At 34.1% G+C, this 21976-nt stretch overlaps 2 protein-coding genes and 1 long non-coding RNA gene across 3 annotated transcripts; all 3 read right to left on the bottom strand.

The window, feature by feature from the left end:
- Positions 1 to 5330: 5330 nt before the first annotated feature.
- On the bottom strand, positions 5331 to 7321 carry LOC105803110 (probable inactive patatin-like protein 9). Its single transcript, XM_012635114.2, has 2 exons — positions 5916 to 7321; positions 5331 to 5723 (listed from the first exon to the last, which is right to left on the bottom strand). Exons 1-2 carry the CDS (start codon positions 6849 to 6851, stop codon positions 5499 to 5501), a joined length of 1161 nt encoding a protein of 386 aa, XP_012490568.1. The 5' UTR covers positions 6852 to 7321; the 3' UTR covers positions 5331 to 5498.
- A 2411-nt stretch (positions 7322 to 9732) lies between these two features.
- LOC128034519 (uncharacterized) lies at positions 9733 to 10615 on the bottom strand. Its single transcript, XR_008190572.1, has 2 exons — positions 10342 to 10615; positions 9733 to 10044 (listed from the first exon to the last, which is right to left on the bottom strand). It is a non-coding gene; the product is annotated as an uncharacterized LOC128034519 (long non-coding RNA).
- Positions 10616 to 12914: 2299 nt separating this feature from the next.
- Positions 12915 to 13895, bottom strand: LOC105803111 (mavicyanin). Its single transcript, XM_012635115.2, has 2 exons — positions 13569 to 13895; positions 12915 to 13450 (listed from the first exon to the last, which is right to left on the bottom strand). Exons 1-2 carry the CDS (start codon positions 13735 to 13737, stop codon positions 13056 to 13058), a joined length of 564 nt encoding a protein of 187 aa, XP_012490569.2. The 5' UTR covers positions 13738 to 13895; the 3' UTR covers positions 12915 to 13055.
- Between the last annotated feature and the right edge of the window lie 8081 nt (positions 13896 to 21976).

Genomic DNA, 21976 nt, shown 5'->3' with positions numbered 1-21976 from the left:
ATTCTCTTTCTTCACATACCGAAGCGACAAAAAACCATTGCCAGGTATTTGTCTCGGAAAACAATAAAAAAAACAAAGGGATTTCAACGTCTGAGTCTCTGACCCTCCATTTCATAGCAGCCCCTTCTCCACAACCTTCACGAGCTCCACTTCTGTTTCACAAAATATACTATCTAGCTCACATCTACTTGCCACGTGACCCGTACAGTCCAGTGTCACCAAGGACCTCATAAAAGAAAACCCTTGGAACTAGTAGTAGCCTAGTAGCAATTTGCTACAGTACCATAGTACAAACAAATATTGTTCGAATTGTTTGTGTCGCTAGCATCCAATTAGATCATCAGCTTATAATTTTGGGGGGAATCTTGGGCTAGTTTTGGGTTAGTCAAAGTACAGCATGTTCACATGATTTTCTATTAACTCTTTGTTAAGTCTTAACAAAGGGTTCAGTAATTGATTGCGTTTTATGGTGTGGGAATGAAGCAATTCGGAAAATGGGGTCATATGGGTGCTATTGTTGAAAAATAACAGATGCGCAGGCGGGTCTATCATCTCGCCGCCCCTGCATGGATGCCAAGTGCTTCCATGTGGTGTACTTGTAAGGCTTAAGCTAAGGATCCGATGCATGCTATTCAGCGGAGATCAGTTTCATCCATGTGCTTAGCACGTGGAATTTTCCGCAGCTTACGATGAGAAATTAAACTCTGGTTGAACCAAACAGGAAAAACGGAATACAATAGTGCAACCTCAAATGGAAAAAAGTTCACCATCGTACACATTCTTCTTATTAAGGTGTATGAATGTAATAAAACAGAAAAGTTGCATGTAACATTATAATTTCGTATATATATTTTTTGTTGTTAGCATAATACTTTTGAAATTCAGTGATAAACAAAACTTTCTTAGTGGTTGTTGTTTTACATTTTGTTCTATATCTCAAGTTCTTGTGAAATCTCGTGACTCCAACAAGTAGTGCATTTTAAATTCCCATTTATGTAGCTTTTACAGAAATTGGGGGTTTTCCACCTTTTTTTCCCCCATGGACACAGAATTAGAAGCAAACAATTAAAAACCCAAACAATCGATTTCCCACACCCAAAAAGATTTCCAACATCTAAACGACATGCTGCCCCATATCTATGTTTTTTATAATCTTCATCAGGAGACTGGTCACTTTCTCCACTTTTTAGACTTGGATTTTCTTCCCTTAATTCAATCAGTAAACTTCCAAAAATAAAAAGTTCCATTAATAGTTGATAATCTGAAGTGGGTTTAGGAAACAGATTCATAAAATTTATATGCTCTGCTTGATTGATTCATCAAGAATGAGTTGGTAGGGTAGGGTTCGTATGGATCCGACAGTCAAGAGGAGTGGCATGTATATATAGCTTTGCTCTTTGAAAGGAGACATACATACACGTAATTTAGTTTAATTTTGTCGTTATTGTATAGAAGAAACTTAACCCTAGGAGACAAAATCTTATCATAATCTATATCGGTACATAAATATAACATGCCTGAGACTGAGACTGAGATATGTGGAGGAGAGACATGGCGGAATGGGCAGTACTGTTGCCAATCGGTGCTTCCTAGTGTATGTTATATTAGTGTTTCCTTAGTTATCTACTAGTTATAAATATGGATATGTATACTAAATTTTATATAATGACATTTAACTTTACAGCAATAATGAGAAGAGTAGGGGAAAAAACAAACAGTTATTATGAAGCAGTGCATGCATCACCTAGTCACTTGGATTTCGACTTTTTTGTTTGTATTTAATTGACAACACAGCAGTTCAGTGAGGGCGGTTGTATGGTAATCGTACGTACTTGTATGGGCATTATCTGTCCGGAGAAGGACTCTTAAAATATCTCTCTCATCTCAACATGAAAAATAACCACTGAGAGAGAGAGAGAGTGATTGGCTTTGGCTTTATAGCTAAGCTAGGCGATCAGTGAGTCAGTACTCCAGTACTGATACCCCCCCACACCTTCCATATCTTACTTATATATACCTACTGGTATCAGATTTCATTTATAAGGGCAGGGCAGCTGTACGTACGATGCATACAATTTTCCTAACGAGGTTGAATTTAGATATTGCTGCTTGGCTGGTTCCGGTATCATCAACTGCGGCTGATCACGACTACACGACGCAATTAATTTATTTATATTGTAGTAATTAATTAAATTGTTTTTATATTTGGTTATTTTTTCTTTGAATCCTTACATGATTGAACAAGAGTCATGAGATTGATTCTTACAATAATAAAGACTGACTGATCTAATCCGCCACTGTATGTTGATTTTTGCTCTGGTATAGGGACATTAAAAACCAAGATTCAAGTGGTTTAGAGACCTGAGAGCTACCAAGACAATTCAACCCTATGGGGACATTATGCAGGAGTTACCCGATGGCACCAAGTGGAGCTTGACACGGTCCTATCCTGACTTGAGAGTGTACGGTATACATATTTTAAAAAGCTTGTTAGTTACACAATAATTGCCGAATTCCATAACTAAAGGTATATCACCTCAATAAGCGGTAGCGAGCTTGAAGTATTTCCCAAGCATTCGGTGTATACGCTTTGGCTTGAATATGAAAAGGAAGTTGGTGGCAATAATTATATTATTAAAGCTAGTCTAGACGAAGAACCAAGATACTAGAAAGGTTGGAGGAGCTAAGTAATGATTGGGAAATGGCCAAGGATTCTAAACATAGGGTCTTAATAAAAATTGGGCGTGGGGATTTTGATTGCCTCCTATGGAAAATTTGTATCACTTCAACCTTACACAATTCGCTTTCCCATTCACTAATCAAATTAGAAACTCTTAGATGACGTGGTCTTCATCAAATGAATAGGATGGGTCACACTCACCAATAGTGAATAATATAATATTAAATTTGGGCTTAGCTTGCATGAGAGGCTATACATCGACAATTAAACTCTAGATTCCCTTATCCTTTTTACTTTTTTTTAATTCCATGATGTTGGAGAACTTAATCAAATTGGGGCCCGGGTGGAAGATAGATGGAGAACCAACATACCAAAATAGATGTTAATTAAGCTTATTTTATCTTTATGGAGAAACAAAAGGGTCAAGGAATCTGCTTTACCAAAAGAAGACAACAAATAAACTAATTAAGTGGAGATGTACTTGAGTAATAATAAAATGAAATGGTAGATAATGGTAATGTGGTAAGGTTTTAGGTTTAAGTTTTATGAATAAAGAAAGTAAAATAATATTTTAAAAGAGTGTTTCCCATTTAAACATTTTAAATTTAGTCAAGATTTAATATTATTGTCGAATATGGAAAAGTTAAAAAAAATTAAAATAAAATGGGAATGGTATGGTATGGTAGTTACTAGCTACTCTGAAGCTGTTTTTAACCATATTGTTAGTTGGGAGCAAAGTTAAAAACTAGGTGCTAATTAAGTGCTAACTTTGGAGTTTCCCTAGGGTATCATATAATACCCAAACTTGTTTTTTTTTTTTTTTACCATAGTGCTCTGTGCATGGCTTCTGCACATTTTGACTTTTTATTTGTAAATTTACACTGGGTAATTAATAATTAATTAGGGGTGTTGGCACTTTTATCGACGATCAATAATTGAAAGAAACAGTAGAGAGAAGAAAAATATGGATGAAGGGTAGAGTAATGGTTTATATTTGCTATAAAATATATAAATAATTGATATTTTTGGAAAAATGAATCTATGTTAAAATTGTAGTGATGTGCACATTTATTTGGATTTTTCTTTCAGAATATAGAAGAAAAGAAACGTCGTTAGGAGAGTGGAGCCGGTATCCGGAAATAGGCAAACAAGCCAGCAGGGTTGTAAGATATTTATCTATACAAGAAATGTTTGATGAGTTTCGAGTAAATTTAAAAGTAAAAATTATTTTAATATTATCTCCTTAAAATTAAGATATTATTTAAAAGATACTTAATTCAAATTCAGGTGTTGTTCCATTCCAAGGGATCAAGATTTTGAGACAATAGTGTTCACGCAATTTACATATAAGAAACTGGGAGAATAATGCTTACAAAACAGTCACTCACTTCTCTTGTAGGTAAGTAATATCCAAACAACTTTCTTTTATCTTCTTTTTTCTCTTTTATGCAGGAGATTATGAACTTTGAATTTCTTCTGCTAGAGAAAGGAAACCAATGTTTTTGTGGAACCTGTTACTATCAGCTGAAAAGGCCTTGGCTAAGCATTTAAACTATATTTTTATCAATTATACCAATCATTTAAACTTGGGATTAATTTCTTAAAGAAAGAAAAATATCCCTTGTTTATTAATTTTAATCACAGCTAACAGTCGAAAGGTTTTGGTTGAGTTGAGACTTGAGAGAGGTCCCCCTCCCTATTTAACTGTACGCATATACAGATTAGATCGGTCCCCCTCACCCATGAAAACCAAGCGTAAAAATCCCCAGGAGCAGGGCTATTCAGGGTATATTTGAACAGTAAGATTAAGAATTAAAACTCACTAAAACCAATGAAAATAAAGCAATTAAATCATTGAGATTTAACTGAGTGAGAGAGAAGTACATGTTGCAATCCTCCAAACTTACCTACCAAAAGTGAAGCAAATGAAATCCAGAGGAACATGCTATGAAGGAAATCATTGAGGGGAAAAGTTGGTTTCTTTTTCTACAACTTTTTTATAGTTGATATTGAGAAGGGGTTATTTATATATATTTGGTTTGACAGTGTAGGATATCCATCCAAGTATTAAGAGGATTTGGTTCCCTTCCCATGTCTATTCTTCTGTTTGCATCCACAGCTACAACGTTTACAGAAGGGAAATTCAATTTAATGCACGACTAGTACTGTGCCCCCACCCCAGTCGACTGTTTGAATCCCCTCTTTCCTGGCTGCTTGTATCATACAAGCTGTCACTCATGGTAGTTGAGCTCTCTGCACCTTCTCTACTTACCTCAATGCTAAGATATTTCTTGATTGGTTGATCCACCTTTTACTACTGTATGTTGAACGCTGGGTGGTCCTTTGCCTCACAAACCAATGACCATGGCATGAATCCGCTGTTGCTTAGATCCCTCTTTTCATAATTCTCAGCTATGCGGCCGAGAATTTTAGGTTTAATGCACATTTTCAGTTGAAAACATGATGACACTAATACTTGACAACCAATTAGTTGCGCCTGACATTCTTTTCTTTGTAAGGGAACAATTTAAAAAAGAAATTCATAGATTTTAGCATAGCGTCCACCAGCCCAAAACACAAATATAATTTACTTAATTTTCCTAATTATATGGTAGGGTTATCTTTTTTTGAGGGATTCAAAATATCAGGCTTCTCTTAGTACTAATTAATCCAACATTAACTAATTCACAACGGAGACATTATTATTCCACTACTTGCCACCCTTTTCTTTTAAGTCCCAAGTGGGGACAGTTAAAATAAAACTTGAAGGGTCGGTTGGTTACAAGGGGTTAAAACAGTGAAAAAAAAAAGTAGTAGTTTAACGGCCGTTGGCAAGCGGACTAACGGCTGATTCCTTGCAGGGACTTGGAGGAAGGCTGGTTTTCCCGGAGGCAACTAGGCGTTGCACAAAGCACTCAATTCTCTGTCCGTTAGTCTCCATCAGTAACCGCTTCCCGCCAAAGGGTAACGACTCTACTCCTCTTTCCTCCAGGACCTCCTCCATTCTCGACTCCACCATCCTATCACTCCCCAGTCCGTTTGCCTGCACATCACAAGCCGTCCAATGTCGATCAGTACGAACTTATAATAACATGCAAAATATAAAATAAAAACGTTTAAATAGGTTCGGCTTTTGAGAAGAAAAAAAAAAAAACTTTAATGCAGTCAAACTTATTTAACCACGGATTGAAAACTTTCTTAAGAAGGAAAAGAAAAGAGAGCTTAATATGCATACCTGAATTCTAACGTAGTCTGCACGGTTCCAACAGAAAGCGTTCCCCAACATCTGGTCAACGGTCTCCGAGACACCTTCAAGCACAATGTCAACGACTGAAGAAGTCGAGCATTCGCCATTATTACTAACCTTTGACTTTCCACACGATGATGGACCGCTGCCTAACGACAAAACCAGCAGATCCTCCACGCCATTAACGGATGGGAAATCTCTCTTGTTATGGAGCACGTGCGTGATTGCAGCGGCAGTAGGATTGTTCATGACCAAACCGCCGTCCACGGCGGAGCACGTGGTCTTTCCGTCGACGGATGTCAAGGGGAAAGGTTTGAAGAGGCTTGGAGTGGCTGACGTGGCGCGACACACTTTCCAAAGGTCGAAGTTGAAGCTTGATGATTCGGAAGCATCGGCCCGAGAGAAAACAAAGGGAGCGCAACTCTTGAGGTCAAAGCAAGGAATCAGGAGATGCTTACACATGTCCTTTAGTGTCAAAACCGTTCCGTCTTCTCTCTTAAACATTTCCTTCAGCACCTTATCCATGCTCTTACCGGAGAATCTTTTCCGACGGTGAAGAACTCTGGCGAGCCTATTCACTTTGAAGAGCTTGGAGTTATTCTGAGTGATGAACTTGACAGCGTCTCTAGCAGAGAAAATTGGATGCCCAGTTCCATCGTCGGCAGAGAGCATGGCAGCAATAAGAGCACCGACGCCAGTGCCGGCTATCATGTCAAAGAAATCGGCAATTTGAGCATGAGGATCACCCGCTTTGAGGCGGATCTGGTCTTCAAGGTGTATAAGAGCGGCACCAGAGACAATGCCGGAGGTTCCACCACCGTCAATGCTGAGGATCCGGACCTTCTTGGTGGTGGATTCACAGTGCGATAGCCATTTCTGCTCCAGTTTCGTGAAGATCTCCAAAGTTACCTTACTCAGCTCCATTTTAGACACTTCCTCTCTTGGTAGGAAACGTCGAGGAAGAAATAAGATTTTGGGAGGGGGGGCTCGCTGGCGTCTTGAAAGTCCGTGAAAAAAGCAAAAGAGAGTTTGGCTCTATTCACGCTATATTGCTGATAAGCATTAATGGCGGCGAGAAGCAAAACTGTAGTATTTGCAAAGCTGTTTCTTGCTATCACTCTGGCTTGGAATTAATATGTCTGCAGACTGAGGAATAAAAGTTGAGAGAGCGAGGTTTTCTGTGTGGGCTACAGGGAGAGAGAGAGAGAAACTTAAAAAGGGGAATGTAAGGAGATGAATAGGAGGAGGATGGTTAAGTCTTATGTGTTGGATTATGGGAAGCGCCCACTTCGGCGTTCCTTAATATTTGTATTATACAGAGCCTACCTATGTATGCAGAACTCACAGACTAATTTTGGAAAAGGAAAAAAAATTATAGTTACCGGGCAGCAGTTCTGCTTCTGAAAAAATCGAATTTATGTTTATTATAAAAATATATATATTTATTGCTTCCCCTTTGGCAAAGGAGTCGAGGTTTGAGGGGCATTGGTTTTGTTTTTCATACTTCATTTTGATGTAAGTTAAATAGTAGATTGTATATTTAATTGAGCAGACAATGCATAGATTACTTTGAGATTGAAAATTATAATTATTGAGGACATTTAAGGATAATAAATTTGGCCATCAGCATTGGTATATGTATATCAAACTCCATTCAATTGTTGTTTGTTGTGGGAAATGGTTTTGATGGACACTTAATTTCTCTGCCAACACCCTTGAAAAAGGTACTTAGTTTGGTACAAATAGTACTAATCACTTTATTAACATTGGTCCCATTTTGCAATCATCTCTTTCATTCTCTAATTCTATGCTTACATTAAAAACCTGCATTATTCTTCAATATTCTTTTCTTAGTTCACATTCACACTTACCCTAATTTCAAATCTTCAACTATAAACATCCACCTCTCCATAAATGAAGTTGGTTAATTATAACTCATGCTGTACATTACATATGATTCCCTGCTACTTTCTTTTAGTTTTGCCACTCCACTTAAGATTTTGAAGGGGTTTCTTTTTATCAAAATAATACACCCTCCATAAGATGTTAAATTGGTTTTCTTTAACTGATTTCAATAATTTTATCAATCCAAACAAAATTTAAAGGAAAAAAATAGCATACAATGTGAAACGTATTAGTCACAGTCAACAGATCAAGTTGGGTATAAATCAATGCCAGTCCATTATACAGGTCAAACCAAATGATGTAAGAGGTGAAATCTGTGTAAGGAAATCGGTTTGGGGCAACTTGCTTTCGATTCCCTGTACACAAATTTGACCTCTTGCATCATTTGGTTTCACCTTTATAGTGGGCTAACATTGATTGATACTTGACTTGACTTGTTGACTGTAATCGACACCTGTTACATTTTTCTTTTATTACATAGGAGTGAAACTAACACATACAGTTTGCTCTCTCTATACTAGTCACTCGTTATGAAACCCATTCTTTATTAAACTAGTTCTCTTTAATAGCATATTGCCTAAAATTTTAAGTAAAATTATAGTTATTTCATATAAGCAAGTCTATTGCTTATCATTTATTAAATAAAGATGATCTCAATTAAAATATCATTTTAATAAAATGTTTAAAATTTACATTAAAATCCATTAATCATATTTTATTAAATGAAAATAATCTTTAATGAGTGAAGTTAAATATGTCAATTCATTAAACCATTAAGTTCTCTAATTAAATATTCTACTATGAATTTGAAATATTATAAATTGATTACTTAAATTTAATAACGCATGATAAATTAATTAATTAAATTTAATGACTCATACTAATTAATTGAACATATTAGATTGACAAACTTCATAATTAATCATGTAAAGAATATAAAATAAAATATGCATAAAAATAATAATGTATGCATCTTTTAATTTTATTAATTTAATTTTACTTTTTGTTTCATATAATTCTCACTTTTTTTATTTAATATAAATTCTATTACAAATTTATAATAATTATCTTTCTATTATAGCAACAACCACATCTTTAAAACCGACATACAAATAAAATGTGATATACGAATATTAGAGGGAAAAGGAACCCTATAAAATGCGTTCAAACTATTCTACGGATATTAGAGGTAAAAGCTACCCTTGTTCTTTTTTTGGGTGAAAGGTAAAAGCTATCCTTTAATCAACTATGAAATGCCTTCCCTGTGGAACAAGAGCGACCAGAGTCAAATATAGCAAACTAATTGCCACTGCGGGACTTGGCTTAAAAGTTCTGTTCAGTTGGAATAAAGCCTATATAGTATGGCCAATTTTTTTTATTGATTCAATATTATAAGAAAAAACATCGGCTGCAATCAGACAATGGAATTATGGAATACGCAGAAGTGTTAGTGCTAATGTAGGCTATTAGTACAATAACGGTAAAAGCTGGGAATTTGTCAGCAATTTGAGAATGGAATTGTGTATGCAGTAGTGGTGAAGCAAATATTAGTGCGACATAACATCTGCAAAGGTGGGGATGCGTGTGGAAATAGGTGGAGGGACGGTGGGGCAGGAAGCTTCATGGACGTAGATGACAAACTTCTGCCCGTATCGGTATTGCAGTGTTTGGAGAATCCCCCGAAAGATAAAAAAGCAGCTGACTCAACGGCTAGGAAAGGAGAAACAGAGTAATGCTTTGAACTGGGTTAGGCATGGACCACAAGAGGATGGGCTTGAACTAGCTATTGGGCCTAAGGAAGACGGCGCTACACATAGGTCGACTTAATGCCCCTTCAAAAAGGTTGCTGTAGTGGTGAGTTTTTCTCTTTCTTTTTCTTTTATACCGTAAAGTTCCTCTATTTTTAAATAACAGTAAATTGACAAATTCAAATTAATAGCATGCCGCCTGAGTGTTTGGTCAATGATGACACATATTTTTTTTAGGGAACAGGTCATTAATGATACTTGTAATAAGGCCCAATTGGCCCAGACCATTACAAAACAAAAATAAACTAAATCTAGGCCCAAACCCTAACAGCCCACTAACTAAATTTCAGCAGAAACCCTAAGAAAGAAACCACCAGCCGCCGCAACTACCGTGCACCCCTCTTTGCGCGCCTCCGTCTGCGCACCACCCCTCCGTAAATGCCGCTCCGCACGCCTCCACGTACCTGCGAGAAAAGCGGATCCAACATCAGTATTCATCGCAACAATAACAAGAAAATATGGATTTTTTTATTTTATTTGATATTTGGATGTTTTATTTCGGTTATATAAACCGATTATAAAAATGTAAAAGGGAAGAGATTTTCGGTGAAAAAAAGGGGGGAGAAAAGATTGTATTGGAAAAATACTAAATCAAAAGGAAAAAGAATTTTTGAAGGTATTTTCGGGGATTTTTCTTATTTTTTTTATTTTTGTTCTTTATTTTAAAACTAAACGAAAGGAAAAGGAAAAGGGGTGCTCACCTGCGTTGACCTGCCCGAATCGGAGCCGGAGTGAGGCGTCTTGCTCGCAGAAACTCGCGGTGGAGATCGAGGGACTGGCGGCGGCTTTTGGGGTTGGGGTTTTGAAACCCTAGCAGAGGAAAAGAAAAAGAATTAAGCGTTTTTTTTGTTTGTTTTAGTTAAATGTTTTTTTTTTTTGTTAAAATTGAGTTTAAGTAAGAAGGATAAAACGGCGCCGTTTAGGTGGTATGACCTGCGCAAATCTGACCTAGAGGGGATATTTGTGCATTTAGTCCCTCCCTCTTGCAACGCACTTCATTTAAACTCATTTTGTTTTTTTTAAAATTAGCCGCATATTTTATCTTTGTTTCAATTTAATCCGATGCTGCCCAGCGTTTTGGGAGGTTTGGGGAAATTGTTTGTTCGGTCCCCATCCTTTTGAGCGCGTCTTGATTGGGTCCCTTCTCGTGTTTTCTGTCTTCGAATTTGAGCCCTTAAATTTCGTTTTTTCTTTATTTTAATCCTCAGTCCGTGATTTTAGGTTTCTTTTTTCTTTTTTTTTGTTATATTTTCTATTATTATTATATTATTGTATTATGGTATTAGTTAGTATTCATTATTATTATCATTTTAATATTATTATTTCCATACATACGCATAGTTTATATAATATATATATACATGCATTTTAAAAGTCTTCACGCATTGTTTTCATATATAATATCTATGCATTCTTATATATAGTACCCGTTTATTCATATATACATTCTATATACATATGTTTCTATATTTCATTTTCCTAACTTATATATTATATATACCTCTATATTTTAGTTTCGATTTTGCTTTTTTTACTTTTGTAAAATATGTATACATTTTATATATACTATTCATCATAGGTTTTTTACAAATGTATATGGGTATACATACATGTATGTATTTTCATGATTCTCAAAATATACACTTATACATTTTATTCGTAAATATATGCATATGCATATTTTCATACCGTTTTTAAATACATGTATTTTATTTATTTTTATTTGATATATTCTATTCCTTCTTTTACATGTATACTTGTATATGTGTGTCGAGATATATACGTACACATGTTTGCAAATTTACTTGTATATTGTACTTGTATATATATTTGTAAATATTTGCTCACACGTGTATTAAATTAAAGATTTGTATCATATTGTACATTTTTTTTTAAACATACCCGTTTTGAGAAATATATTTTGGTTTTGTCAATATATCAAAATCATTTTTTTCCCTTGATTTAAAAGTTTTTTTTTGAATAAAAGCAATATTCAAGGTTGGGAATTTTCGAGGAAATTGAGCCCTAACGTATTGGGTTCCGATTTTCTTTACTAATTCTAGATAACCGAGGATATTCTTTATTCAAAATGCATGAGTATAAAAATCATTTTTGGGAACTTAACTTGTCGTGTCCTAACGTATTGGGTGTGACATGTTACTTTCTCAAAATGAAGATTTTCACATAAAATAGAAGTGATATTCAAAGTTCGGGAATTATGAGGAATTGTACCCTAACGTATTGGGACTCGATTTCTTTACATGACTTGAACAATTGATTATCCTTTTTCAAATTTCATCATTCAAGCTTATTTTAAAATCTTTTTAACTTTCGACACAAAAGACATTAAATGATCAATTTGGTACCGATTTTGGGCGTCACAAGGGTGCTAACCCTTCCTCGTGCGTAACCGACTCCCGAACTCGTTTTCTCAAAATTCGTAGACCAAAATAATTTTTAAGGTGACCCGATCACACCTTAATAAAAGATCGGTGGCGACTCCAGTTTTGTTTTAAAAGTCGACAACTAAATTTTGTTTTCAAAAAAACGGTTTCGACAATACTGATATGTAGATAATAAAATTTTTTTTTGTATGTTATAGCATATAGGTTATTAAAATATATATAAAATAATTAAACGATTGAAATTAAAAAAAAAAAGATTTCAATTGAGTTTTAGCTCAATTGATATTGATATTATTGCTAATGTAAAAATATGTAGGTTCGAATGGAGATTTACAAACTATAATGTTTATTTAAAGAAGGTTTGTTTACTTGATTATGTACTAATCGAAGAAAACACAAATTTAGTTCATCTTATAACTTTTTTTTTTTTTTTTTGTAAATTCTTTGTAAACAATATGTTGTATCGTTGAATTTGTACCTAAGCTTTCAAGATTGGATCATAGTTGATATACAAGCCTGAGGTTACAGTTTTAAGAGGAAAGAGTGATCAATTATAAAGTTACAATTTACTTGAATTGTTTATACAGAGGGAGTTACACTCTTTGTAAGGCCCCGTAGAAAATCTTTCCAAACTACGTAATTAACTTTTGTGCCCAATTTTATTTTTGAATTTAAAGTTAAACTTACTTGTTTTTAATTCAAATTCATCCCTAATATTTTCAGCCCAATCTCCAACCAACACCAAGTTTGTAAAAGCGACTTGTTTAGTCCCCTGTTGATAATGCGAAGGATGTATCTTACGTAGTCCCTCTGTTTAGAAAATTTTATGCTTCTTTTTGTAATAGCGCAAAATGGAGAAAAGCAAATGATAAGGTGAAAAAGTAAAAGTTATATCATTTTTTTTGAATTAAACATTAACAAACATAATACATTAATACCATATGACCTAAATATGATGATGCCATCCCAATATAGCCCCAAACACAACCACAATTGTAAGGAGCGCCACCCTAGAAGTAGAAGGCAAAACCGAAGACGCCGCCAACCGCGACAAGACTCCATGCCAGGGAATTCTTGGAGGAGATGAGAGACAGGGCACTGCTCTGAGCTGGGCCAGGAGCACCCAACATTTCTGACGGTGGGTTTGCAGGCGATGAACCTAAAGTGGATGGGCTAGGACTTGCAATTGGGGCTTTGGACGATGATTTGACCAATACGTCGACTTTCTGGCCGGCTTGGCAGTGGCCTGGAACACCGCAAAGGAAATAAAAGTGGCCAGGCCTTTTGAGGGTTACGGAGTCGGATCCAGAGGTGTAGGAGGCGATGGCAGATGTTCCGTTGCATGACTGGAAATCGTCGTGGGTCACTTGCATCACGTTGTGGAATTGAGGGTTGTACTGAAAAACTGCATTGTCAAAAGGGTAGTCGGTTCTCAAATACATTAAACATTATTTGTTGTAGGAAAAGAACACGAGAAACCCCCCTGGCTAGGAAGGGGGAAGCAGAGGAGAAAAAGTACTTACGAAGAGAGTCGCCAACATGGAAATTCTTGGTGGAAGCCCACTTGAGGTAGTCAATATTCCCAAGACTAGTCCAGCCGGTGGAATCGCCCACTTTGTGAACCGCACCAAGAGAGACTCCCACAAAAGCCAGCATCAAAAGGAAAGCCAGAGTTTTCTTAGTACAAGCCATCCTCAATATAGAACGCAATTAAGAGAGGAACAAGCAGGAAAACCCCAGAAGAGCTTGGCAATATAAAAGTAAGTAGTTAAATTTGTGAAAGAAAACCTCGGGGCGTGACCTCTTTATATAAGCAAGTTTTCTATCCTAGTCCTTACATGAAAAGATTTCCTAATCCCTATGACATTAAAGAAACAAAAAACAATTACTGGTTCTTCTGCTACTTTTAATGAAGTGCAAAAGTTATGAACACTCTCCATGTTAAATCAGAGACGTACATGTATGTCTTTGACTGATTCTGAGCCCTAGGATTCCAACGGGAATATTAGTCTGGGGATTTGGGAAATGGTAAAACATTTGGCACTTTGAAATTTGAATGGCCTTTCAAGTAGGGGGACCTTTAAGAATGATGAGGTTAGAGTAAGTGTGGGTATTGCGGCATCAAGAGGTCAGTCCAGCACAATAAATGGTTTGGGGGTCCACTGCAATGTTTTACCAAACCACAAGGTGACATCTGGTTTCCGTGGCTGAATGATTAATTAGTAGCTCTCACTTCACTCCGGTTCTGGCACTGTGCATTATACTCGATTTTCTTCATTGTGGACAAAATAAAAGCCTTGGCATTATTTGATGCAGCGCAGATTTTCATGGCAATCGATCTTGTTTTTCAGCAGATATGGAGAAGGACAGTTAGAGTAAATGAGTTCTAGAGAAGAAATTTGACTCTACTGAAACTATACTCAACAGTTTATGACTTTTAGCTAGTGATAAAGATTGAGATTGATGAACACGAAAACGGATTATAAAGTCTGTTAAAATCGCAGATTTAACTTAGAGCTCTAGACGTTCGAAAAGAAATTTAAATTTTGACACAATCTGAAACGAAATTAAATAAAAAAAATAAATGAAAATATGGAACGTAGCGTGTAAAAGTCTTAAAAAGCTTTGGAAACACGAAGAATTCACAACCCCTCCAAGTGGCTTTAATTTCCCTCTAAAAGAAAAAGTTTGATCCCACAATATAAAAAGATTGTTAAAACTCTTTTAAAAGAAACTTAAGAGAAATTTTTAAAAAGAAAAGCCTAGAGAGAATATATTAACTTAAAAGAAAATTAGAATAAATAATGAATTATTGTATACAATGCAAAGGCTTATATATAGGTTAGCTAAGTAAATCAAAATAAAACTCTTCATATACTAGAACTCTAATTTAATTTAAATCAGAAGTAGTTTTAAACTAAATTTTCTTATTAACATAAAACTACTAAATAACTTAAAATACTTGATAATAATAAAAAAATCAGAAAAAATAATAATAAAATAATAAGATCTGACAAATATAATATTGGGCTCATATATAATAAAAATTGAGTCTAAAACCCGAACCCAATATGATTTAAACTCGAATTAAAAGCCCGAAATTCGTAATTCTCGGCATAATCCTGTTCAGAAATTTTGCTCGCACGGTCTTCACTAAAACGGTCATAACTTGAGCTCCCGAACTCAAAATCGAGTGACTTAAAATGAGTTTCGAAACTAAGAGATAGATCTTTAAATGCCATGAGACATCTCAACCTAAAAATGTCAGGATCTCATCCAAACAGTCGAAACAAGTCTGCTAATTTCTTAAGCCTGAAAATTAACAGTTTTGATGATTGAAATCTAATAAATTTTACCGCATTCGTTCATATAGTTGAGTTTAGATGTTTTGGAGGTTAAAAGCTTAACAATGGATAGAACTATTGTTGCTGGCACAACCCAGAACCATCATTTCTGCTCCTGTTTCAATAAATGAAATTGAATTCCCTGCTCACTGGTCAACTGTTGCCTAAACCCCCTCCCGCAGTAATTGTTACTGCATTAAGAAAACCAAACTGGATATTGTTTCTGGAGTTCAAACAGGATAAGTTTAGAATAGCAATTGGTTGTCAGAATAGCCTTGGATCTTGTTCAAAGAAATTGTCCACCGGCATTACACCTGTCATTTGAATCTGTTATCAAGCAAATTATGTGAATTTTCCCGATCTAACTCTTCTCTTAACTTTACATCCATCAAAAGAAAAAGATTATTTAAAAATCTCCATTATAAGCCACCTGTTAATTTGAACACCCATGCATGGGTGGTAATTATGTTGCCTCTATTATTAACAACAAATTTAAAGGGCCAAAAGCATCATTAATCACTAATCATCATCTTCCATGACCATGAATTTTAAATCAACAACAACCAGATGAAGGTGGTTTTTTCACCTTTTTTAATTAAATTGCTAATATAAATATTTTCAATGAGTTTACACATGTGAATTTATCTCTATTATATTCTAGCTAATTGAGTCTTAATTGATTCGAATCGACATTATTATTAATGTAATAAGATATGGATTCAAATGCGTTCAAAATAAATATAAATAATTTCAAAATAAGTATAAAAGATTAATTACACATTGTAAGATTTGAGCGTAAATTTGTAGTAATAAATAAATGCTTTAATAATACTAGATATGGTACACCCATGATATGATATGGGTGAAGAAAATTTATGTAACAAATATATTTGTAAAATATTTATAAGGTTTTGTTGAAATAGTAAAGTTGAGACATTGAAAATCATAATGTCTTTGGTTCAGATCTTATTATATGTATATATATTTTCTAAATTTTATATAAAAATATGAGAAACCAGAAATACCTTTATAGTAATATTTAGGCTTAATGATGTAAACGGCTCTCGAAGAATTAAAAAAAATAATTAAGTCCCTTCCAACTTTTTTACACTCAATTGAGCCCGTGAACTTACAAAATTGACCAAATCAACCATTTGACTTACGTTGACTAATAATTTCTAATGAAATTGCTGATGTGACCGTTAGTAGTTGCCACATTTACATCAGTTGCTGACTTGGCACTACCACGCCAGGAAAAACAAAGCATTTATTTTAAAAATTCAAGTTCAAAATTAATCTAGACAAATTTTTGTCTAGGTTTACTCGAAAATAGATACTCATTTGTCCATATTAACTCTAAAATTATAAAAATATCATAAAGTTTATAAAATGTAAAAATAAAAAAAGTATTAGAACTTATAAAAATCATTCAAAGTTATAGAAAACATAAAATTATAAAAACCAAAAATAAAAATAAATTAAATCTAAAGTCAACCAATCTATTACGAAAAGAAGCAATGTGATATTAGAATGAAAATTATGGTTCGATTGTAAATTTATTGATTTTTTATTTTATTCAAAATTTTATATTTCGATTATGGTTGAATTTGATATGAAAATAAATTATTTATAATGATTCTTTAATTTTATATATTTTTAATTTTTATAATTTATAATTTATACTTATTTTTATTTTTAATGGTTATAAATTCAATTATCACTTTTTAAAATTTAGACTATTTTATATAAAATTTTAAAATGTTAATTATTTTATATTTTATGATTTTTATAATTTTAGAACGAATCTAGATAATTAGGTGTCTAAATCCAAATGAAATTGAATAATAATTTGCCAATGTTGATTTTAAACTTCAATTTTAAAATAATTTTAAACAATTTTTATTTTTTATATTTGATGTCATGGTAGTGTCATATCAGCAATTAATGTTGGTTGACCTGATGGCCGTTAATGATCAACATCAGTTAATTAAAGGCTCAATTGGATATAAAAAGTTGGAAAGAGTTTAATTAATTTTTAAAAAATTTTGAAAACTTTTATACCATTAAGTCTAATATTTATCACTTTGTAAAAAATTAACTTTTTCATCCAATTAATGGACAACATTAATTCAATTAAATATTTAAAAATAACATACATCAATGTTATTAAGTTTGCCACCGAAGGACAAGTTATATTATAGGCGCTTCCTACCATGTACACTACAGGCCCAACCAGAAAAAGGTAATATGTATCATTTTACAGATAAGTATTATTATTTTTACAATAACCGACGGTTAAATTTGATAATAATAATAATAAAATCAGTTTTAAAAGAAATTTTATGTTTTGGGCCGATCTCTGGGATATTTGGAGAAATAAGTCAAATTTTGGGAGAGAATGAAAAAGTATCCTATAGGACATGCTTTCTATTTTTTTTTTGATATATTAGTTCATCTAGCTAGATAACTAAATATTAGTGTATTTATTTTTTAAGTCTCTCGGGTTCGATTCCTCTCCTACTCACATTCGTATCTTTATTTCATCTGTTTCAAGCTTTATTGTATTTTTTATTTTATATTGTTTCAAGTCTTTTTTTTAATTAAAATAATTTATAGACTACATAATATTTATCATTGAACTGAAAAAATAGTGTTTTCCTTTATCTAAGAGATTGATTTTCTTTACCTTTATACTTCATCTAAAGTTGGTTCTACTTTTCTACGATGCCAAACTCAAGTTTTTTTTTGTAACACCCCTATCCCATATCCGTCGCCGGAACAGGGTTACAGAGTATTACCGGAGTTTATAGATTATATACAGTTAACTCATATCACATACTATTCATATCCAAAAATCAAACATAATCAATCATATTGTCCCTTAAATGGACCCTCGAGGCCCAATGTATGCATTAGAAACAAGTCGGGACTAAATCGGGAACTCAGATAATTTTTTGCAAAATTTCAAAATTTTTCTAAGATGTAGGAGACACACGCCCATGTGGCCAGGCCGTGTGGCTTACACAGCCAAGTAACATGCCTGTGTTCCAGGCCGTGTGGGCATTCGATTTGAGGCACACGGCCGTGTCCCAGCCCATATCCAATTTATGGGGGTATACTGACTTGGTCACACAGTCAAGCCACACACATGTGTGCTAGGCCGTGTGAACATTTTAATTTGCAATAATTAGGTTAGGGGTCACACGACCAAGACACACGCCCATGTGCTAGGCCGTGTGACACACTACGGAGACACACGCCCGTGTCTCAACCCGTGTGAAAATACCTGAGCATTTTGTTTTAAAATTTTAAGATGCAGAGGTCACACGGCCGAAACACATGCCTATGTGCTATGTGCTAGGCGACACGCCCGTGTGGACGAAATAAGGCCATTTCCAAGCCTTATTTCTCACCCAATCTAGTCTTCTACCTACATCAACATTTTAACACATTCTCCAACCAATTCAAGACATTTAAACTAAGCCAAAACCAAGTCTTAAACTTGACATTTTACACATACAATCAATGTGCCCTTAGGCTCCCCAATAGATAATTTATTATTATGTCATTCCAAAACTTATACTTACCTAGATACCAAATGCATATATGCATAATCAAATTCATACCTCAAACATGATAATACCATATATATGTCAAAACATGACCATTACAAGCCATTCCAATGGCTATTTTCAACCAAAACATGTGTATGCCAACATTTGACCAATTTAACCTGTACATGCCATTATATCCTAATTAAAGTTTGCTATTTATACCAAAAAAAGCTGAAGGATAGTATGATCTTGCTCCAACCCGCTCTAACCTTTACGAGCTTCCGAATACTAGAAAACAGAAAATAAAACAGAGTAAGCATTTAATGCTTAGTAAGTTCGTATAACAGGAATTTAACTTACCAATCATGTTCATTTAAAGTAAGCATACATAGTACACCCAAATCAATGTAATCAATAACCTAAACACATATACATCATCATCAAACATGTTAGATATGTAATTTATATAAATACCAAGAAATATGGATGAGCTCATCAATATTCCATTTCCACGTACATATATTTATCACTTCAAGTTTCCATAAAACATGTACATATCACATCTTTGTATATCAAGTATTTCTCATAGTCACTCATTTTGAATTCATATCATCTCATACCGGAACTTTACCCGTTAAATCATTTAAAATATCGAAGGATACATGGGCAGTACACACGAAGTGTACAATATAGTAAATCGTCAACTCATATCCGGGAGTGCTTATGAAAGCACATAAATGGGAAGCTTATCCGGGCTAAAATAGGAAGCTCATAAGAGTCATATTCAGGGAAGCTCGTGTGAGCCTATAACAGGTAGCTCCGAAGAGCCATGAATCGGGAAGTTCCGGTTAGTTATATGTCGAGAAGTTCAAACGAGCCATACCGGGAAGCTCACAAAGATCCAATTTAATGGGAAGCTCACGAAGAGCCATATATCGGGATGCTCATAAAAGCTAAGGTGTGTCCACAACACATGTTGGATCACAACCTATCGGGACGCTCCGAAGAGCTATAACGGGAAGCTCGCAAGAACCATATAATGGGATGCTCATGAGAGCTAATAACGGGATGCTCTTTCAAGCTATGGTTTGTCTGCAACATATGCAAGATCACAATCAATACGGGAGCCCTGTATCCAATCGATTTTTATGTATTCAAACGGGATTTAACATTTATCAAGCATTTTTCGGATATATGATTAATTTCATAAACATAACAATTATACAATTCAATATTCACATATACAACATTTAATTCAAACATATAAATGTACACAATTTAGTTACACAAACTTACCTCAACACTTGTTTGTGTCTGAAAATCTACTAATCCGACATTTTTTCTTTTCCTCGATTTAACTCCTTATTTGATCTTTCCGGATCTATATAAATGAATTTAATTATCAATTTATCACATTTTAATATTCAAATCAACCCAACTCACATCTTAGACAAAAGTACCATTTTTCCCCTATGCTTTTAATTAACTTTAATTTCGTCCCTAGGCTCAGAAAATGAAATTCATGCAATTTAATCCTTATTCCAAGCCTAACCAATTTTTACATATAACAATAACAATAACAATCCATGTATTTCACAGAAATTAGAAAATTTCCATAAATTTTACATCTTTTTAATTTAGTACCTAAATCACAATTTCATGGAAATTTCCTTTACAAAAGTTGTTTACCTATCAACAACCTTTCATTTTCTACCATGAATTTCAAAATTTCAGCATACTCATCCATGGAAAAATTTTAATACTTTGATAACTTTGTAAATTAATCCCCAAACTAACTAGATTAGGTTATTACGATCTCGAAAATATAAAAATTACTAAAAACGGGACAAAAATGCTTACCCAATTAAGCTTGCTTGAGTTCTTTTCTCTTAGCTAGGGTTTCCATAAAAAAATTTGGGGAAAATGATTAAAATAAGATGATATTAGATTATTATCATCTTTAATTATTTTAATTTCCAATTTAGTCCTTTTATTTATTTAATTTTCCATGGATGAATAATCATAATTATCTACTAACTCCATTTAATGGTCTAATTGCCATATAAGGACCTCAAGTTTTGAATTCCATAGCTATTTGCTACTTATAGCTACTCGAACTCAACTTTTTCATTTTATGCAATTTGGTCCTTTTATCAATTAAACATGTAATCGGTAAAATTTTCTTAACAAAATTTTCATATGTTATTCCTATCATAATGCAGACTATGCAATAATATTAAAATCATTTTTATTTTTGACTCAGATTTGTGGTCTCGAAACCACTGTTCCGATTTCACTAAAAACGAGCTGTTACAACTCTCCCCCCTTAAAGAATTTTCGTCCTCGAAAATCTTACTAGTAAAGAGGTTCAGGTATTGCTTTCTTATAGTTTCTTCCAGTTCGTAGGTAGCTTTTTTATCCCATGCTGTTGCCAAAGAACTTTCACTAAAGCTACCTTTTTTATTTCTTAGCTCTTTCATCTCACATGCTACAATTTTGATCGGTTCCTCACTATAAGTCATGTCAGGCTAAATTTCAACTTTTGTCAAAGAAATAACATGTGAAGGATCTGATTGAAGCCATCGCAATATAGACACGTGAAAAAAATTGTGAATTCTATCAAGCTTTGGTGGTAATGCTAATCGGTACGCAACAGGTCTGATTCTTTCAGTGATCTCATATGGTCCGATGAATCGTGGACTTAGTTTTCCTTTACGGCTAAATAGGAGAAATTTCTTTCAAGGCGATACTTTCAAGAATACCTTATCACCAATTTGAAATTCTATCTCTTTTTATTTAAGATCAGCATAAGAATTTTGACGATCAGAGGCTGCTTTCAAACTATCTTAGATCACTTTTACCTTTTCTTCAGTCTCACGGATTAAATCAACTACATGTATCTTTTTCTCACTGAGCTCAGTCCAATATAACGGGGTTCTACATTTACGACCATACATAGCCTCGTACGGTGCCATTTTAATGCTTGACTGATAGCTATTATTATATGCAAATTCAACTAAAGGCAGATAATTT

This window comes from Gossypium raimondii, chromosome 11 (assembly GCF_025698545.1).
Source record: "Gossypium raimondii isolate GPD5lz chromosome 11, ASM2569854v1, whole genome shotgun sequence".
In the NCBI taxonomy this organism is placed as follows: domain Eukaryota; kingdom Viridiplantae; phylum Streptophyta; class Magnoliopsida; order Malvales; family Malvaceae; genus Gossypium; species Gossypium raimondii.
Note: the sequence above shows the minus strand (reverse complement) of the source record. Positions and strands in the feature narration are given on the sequence as shown.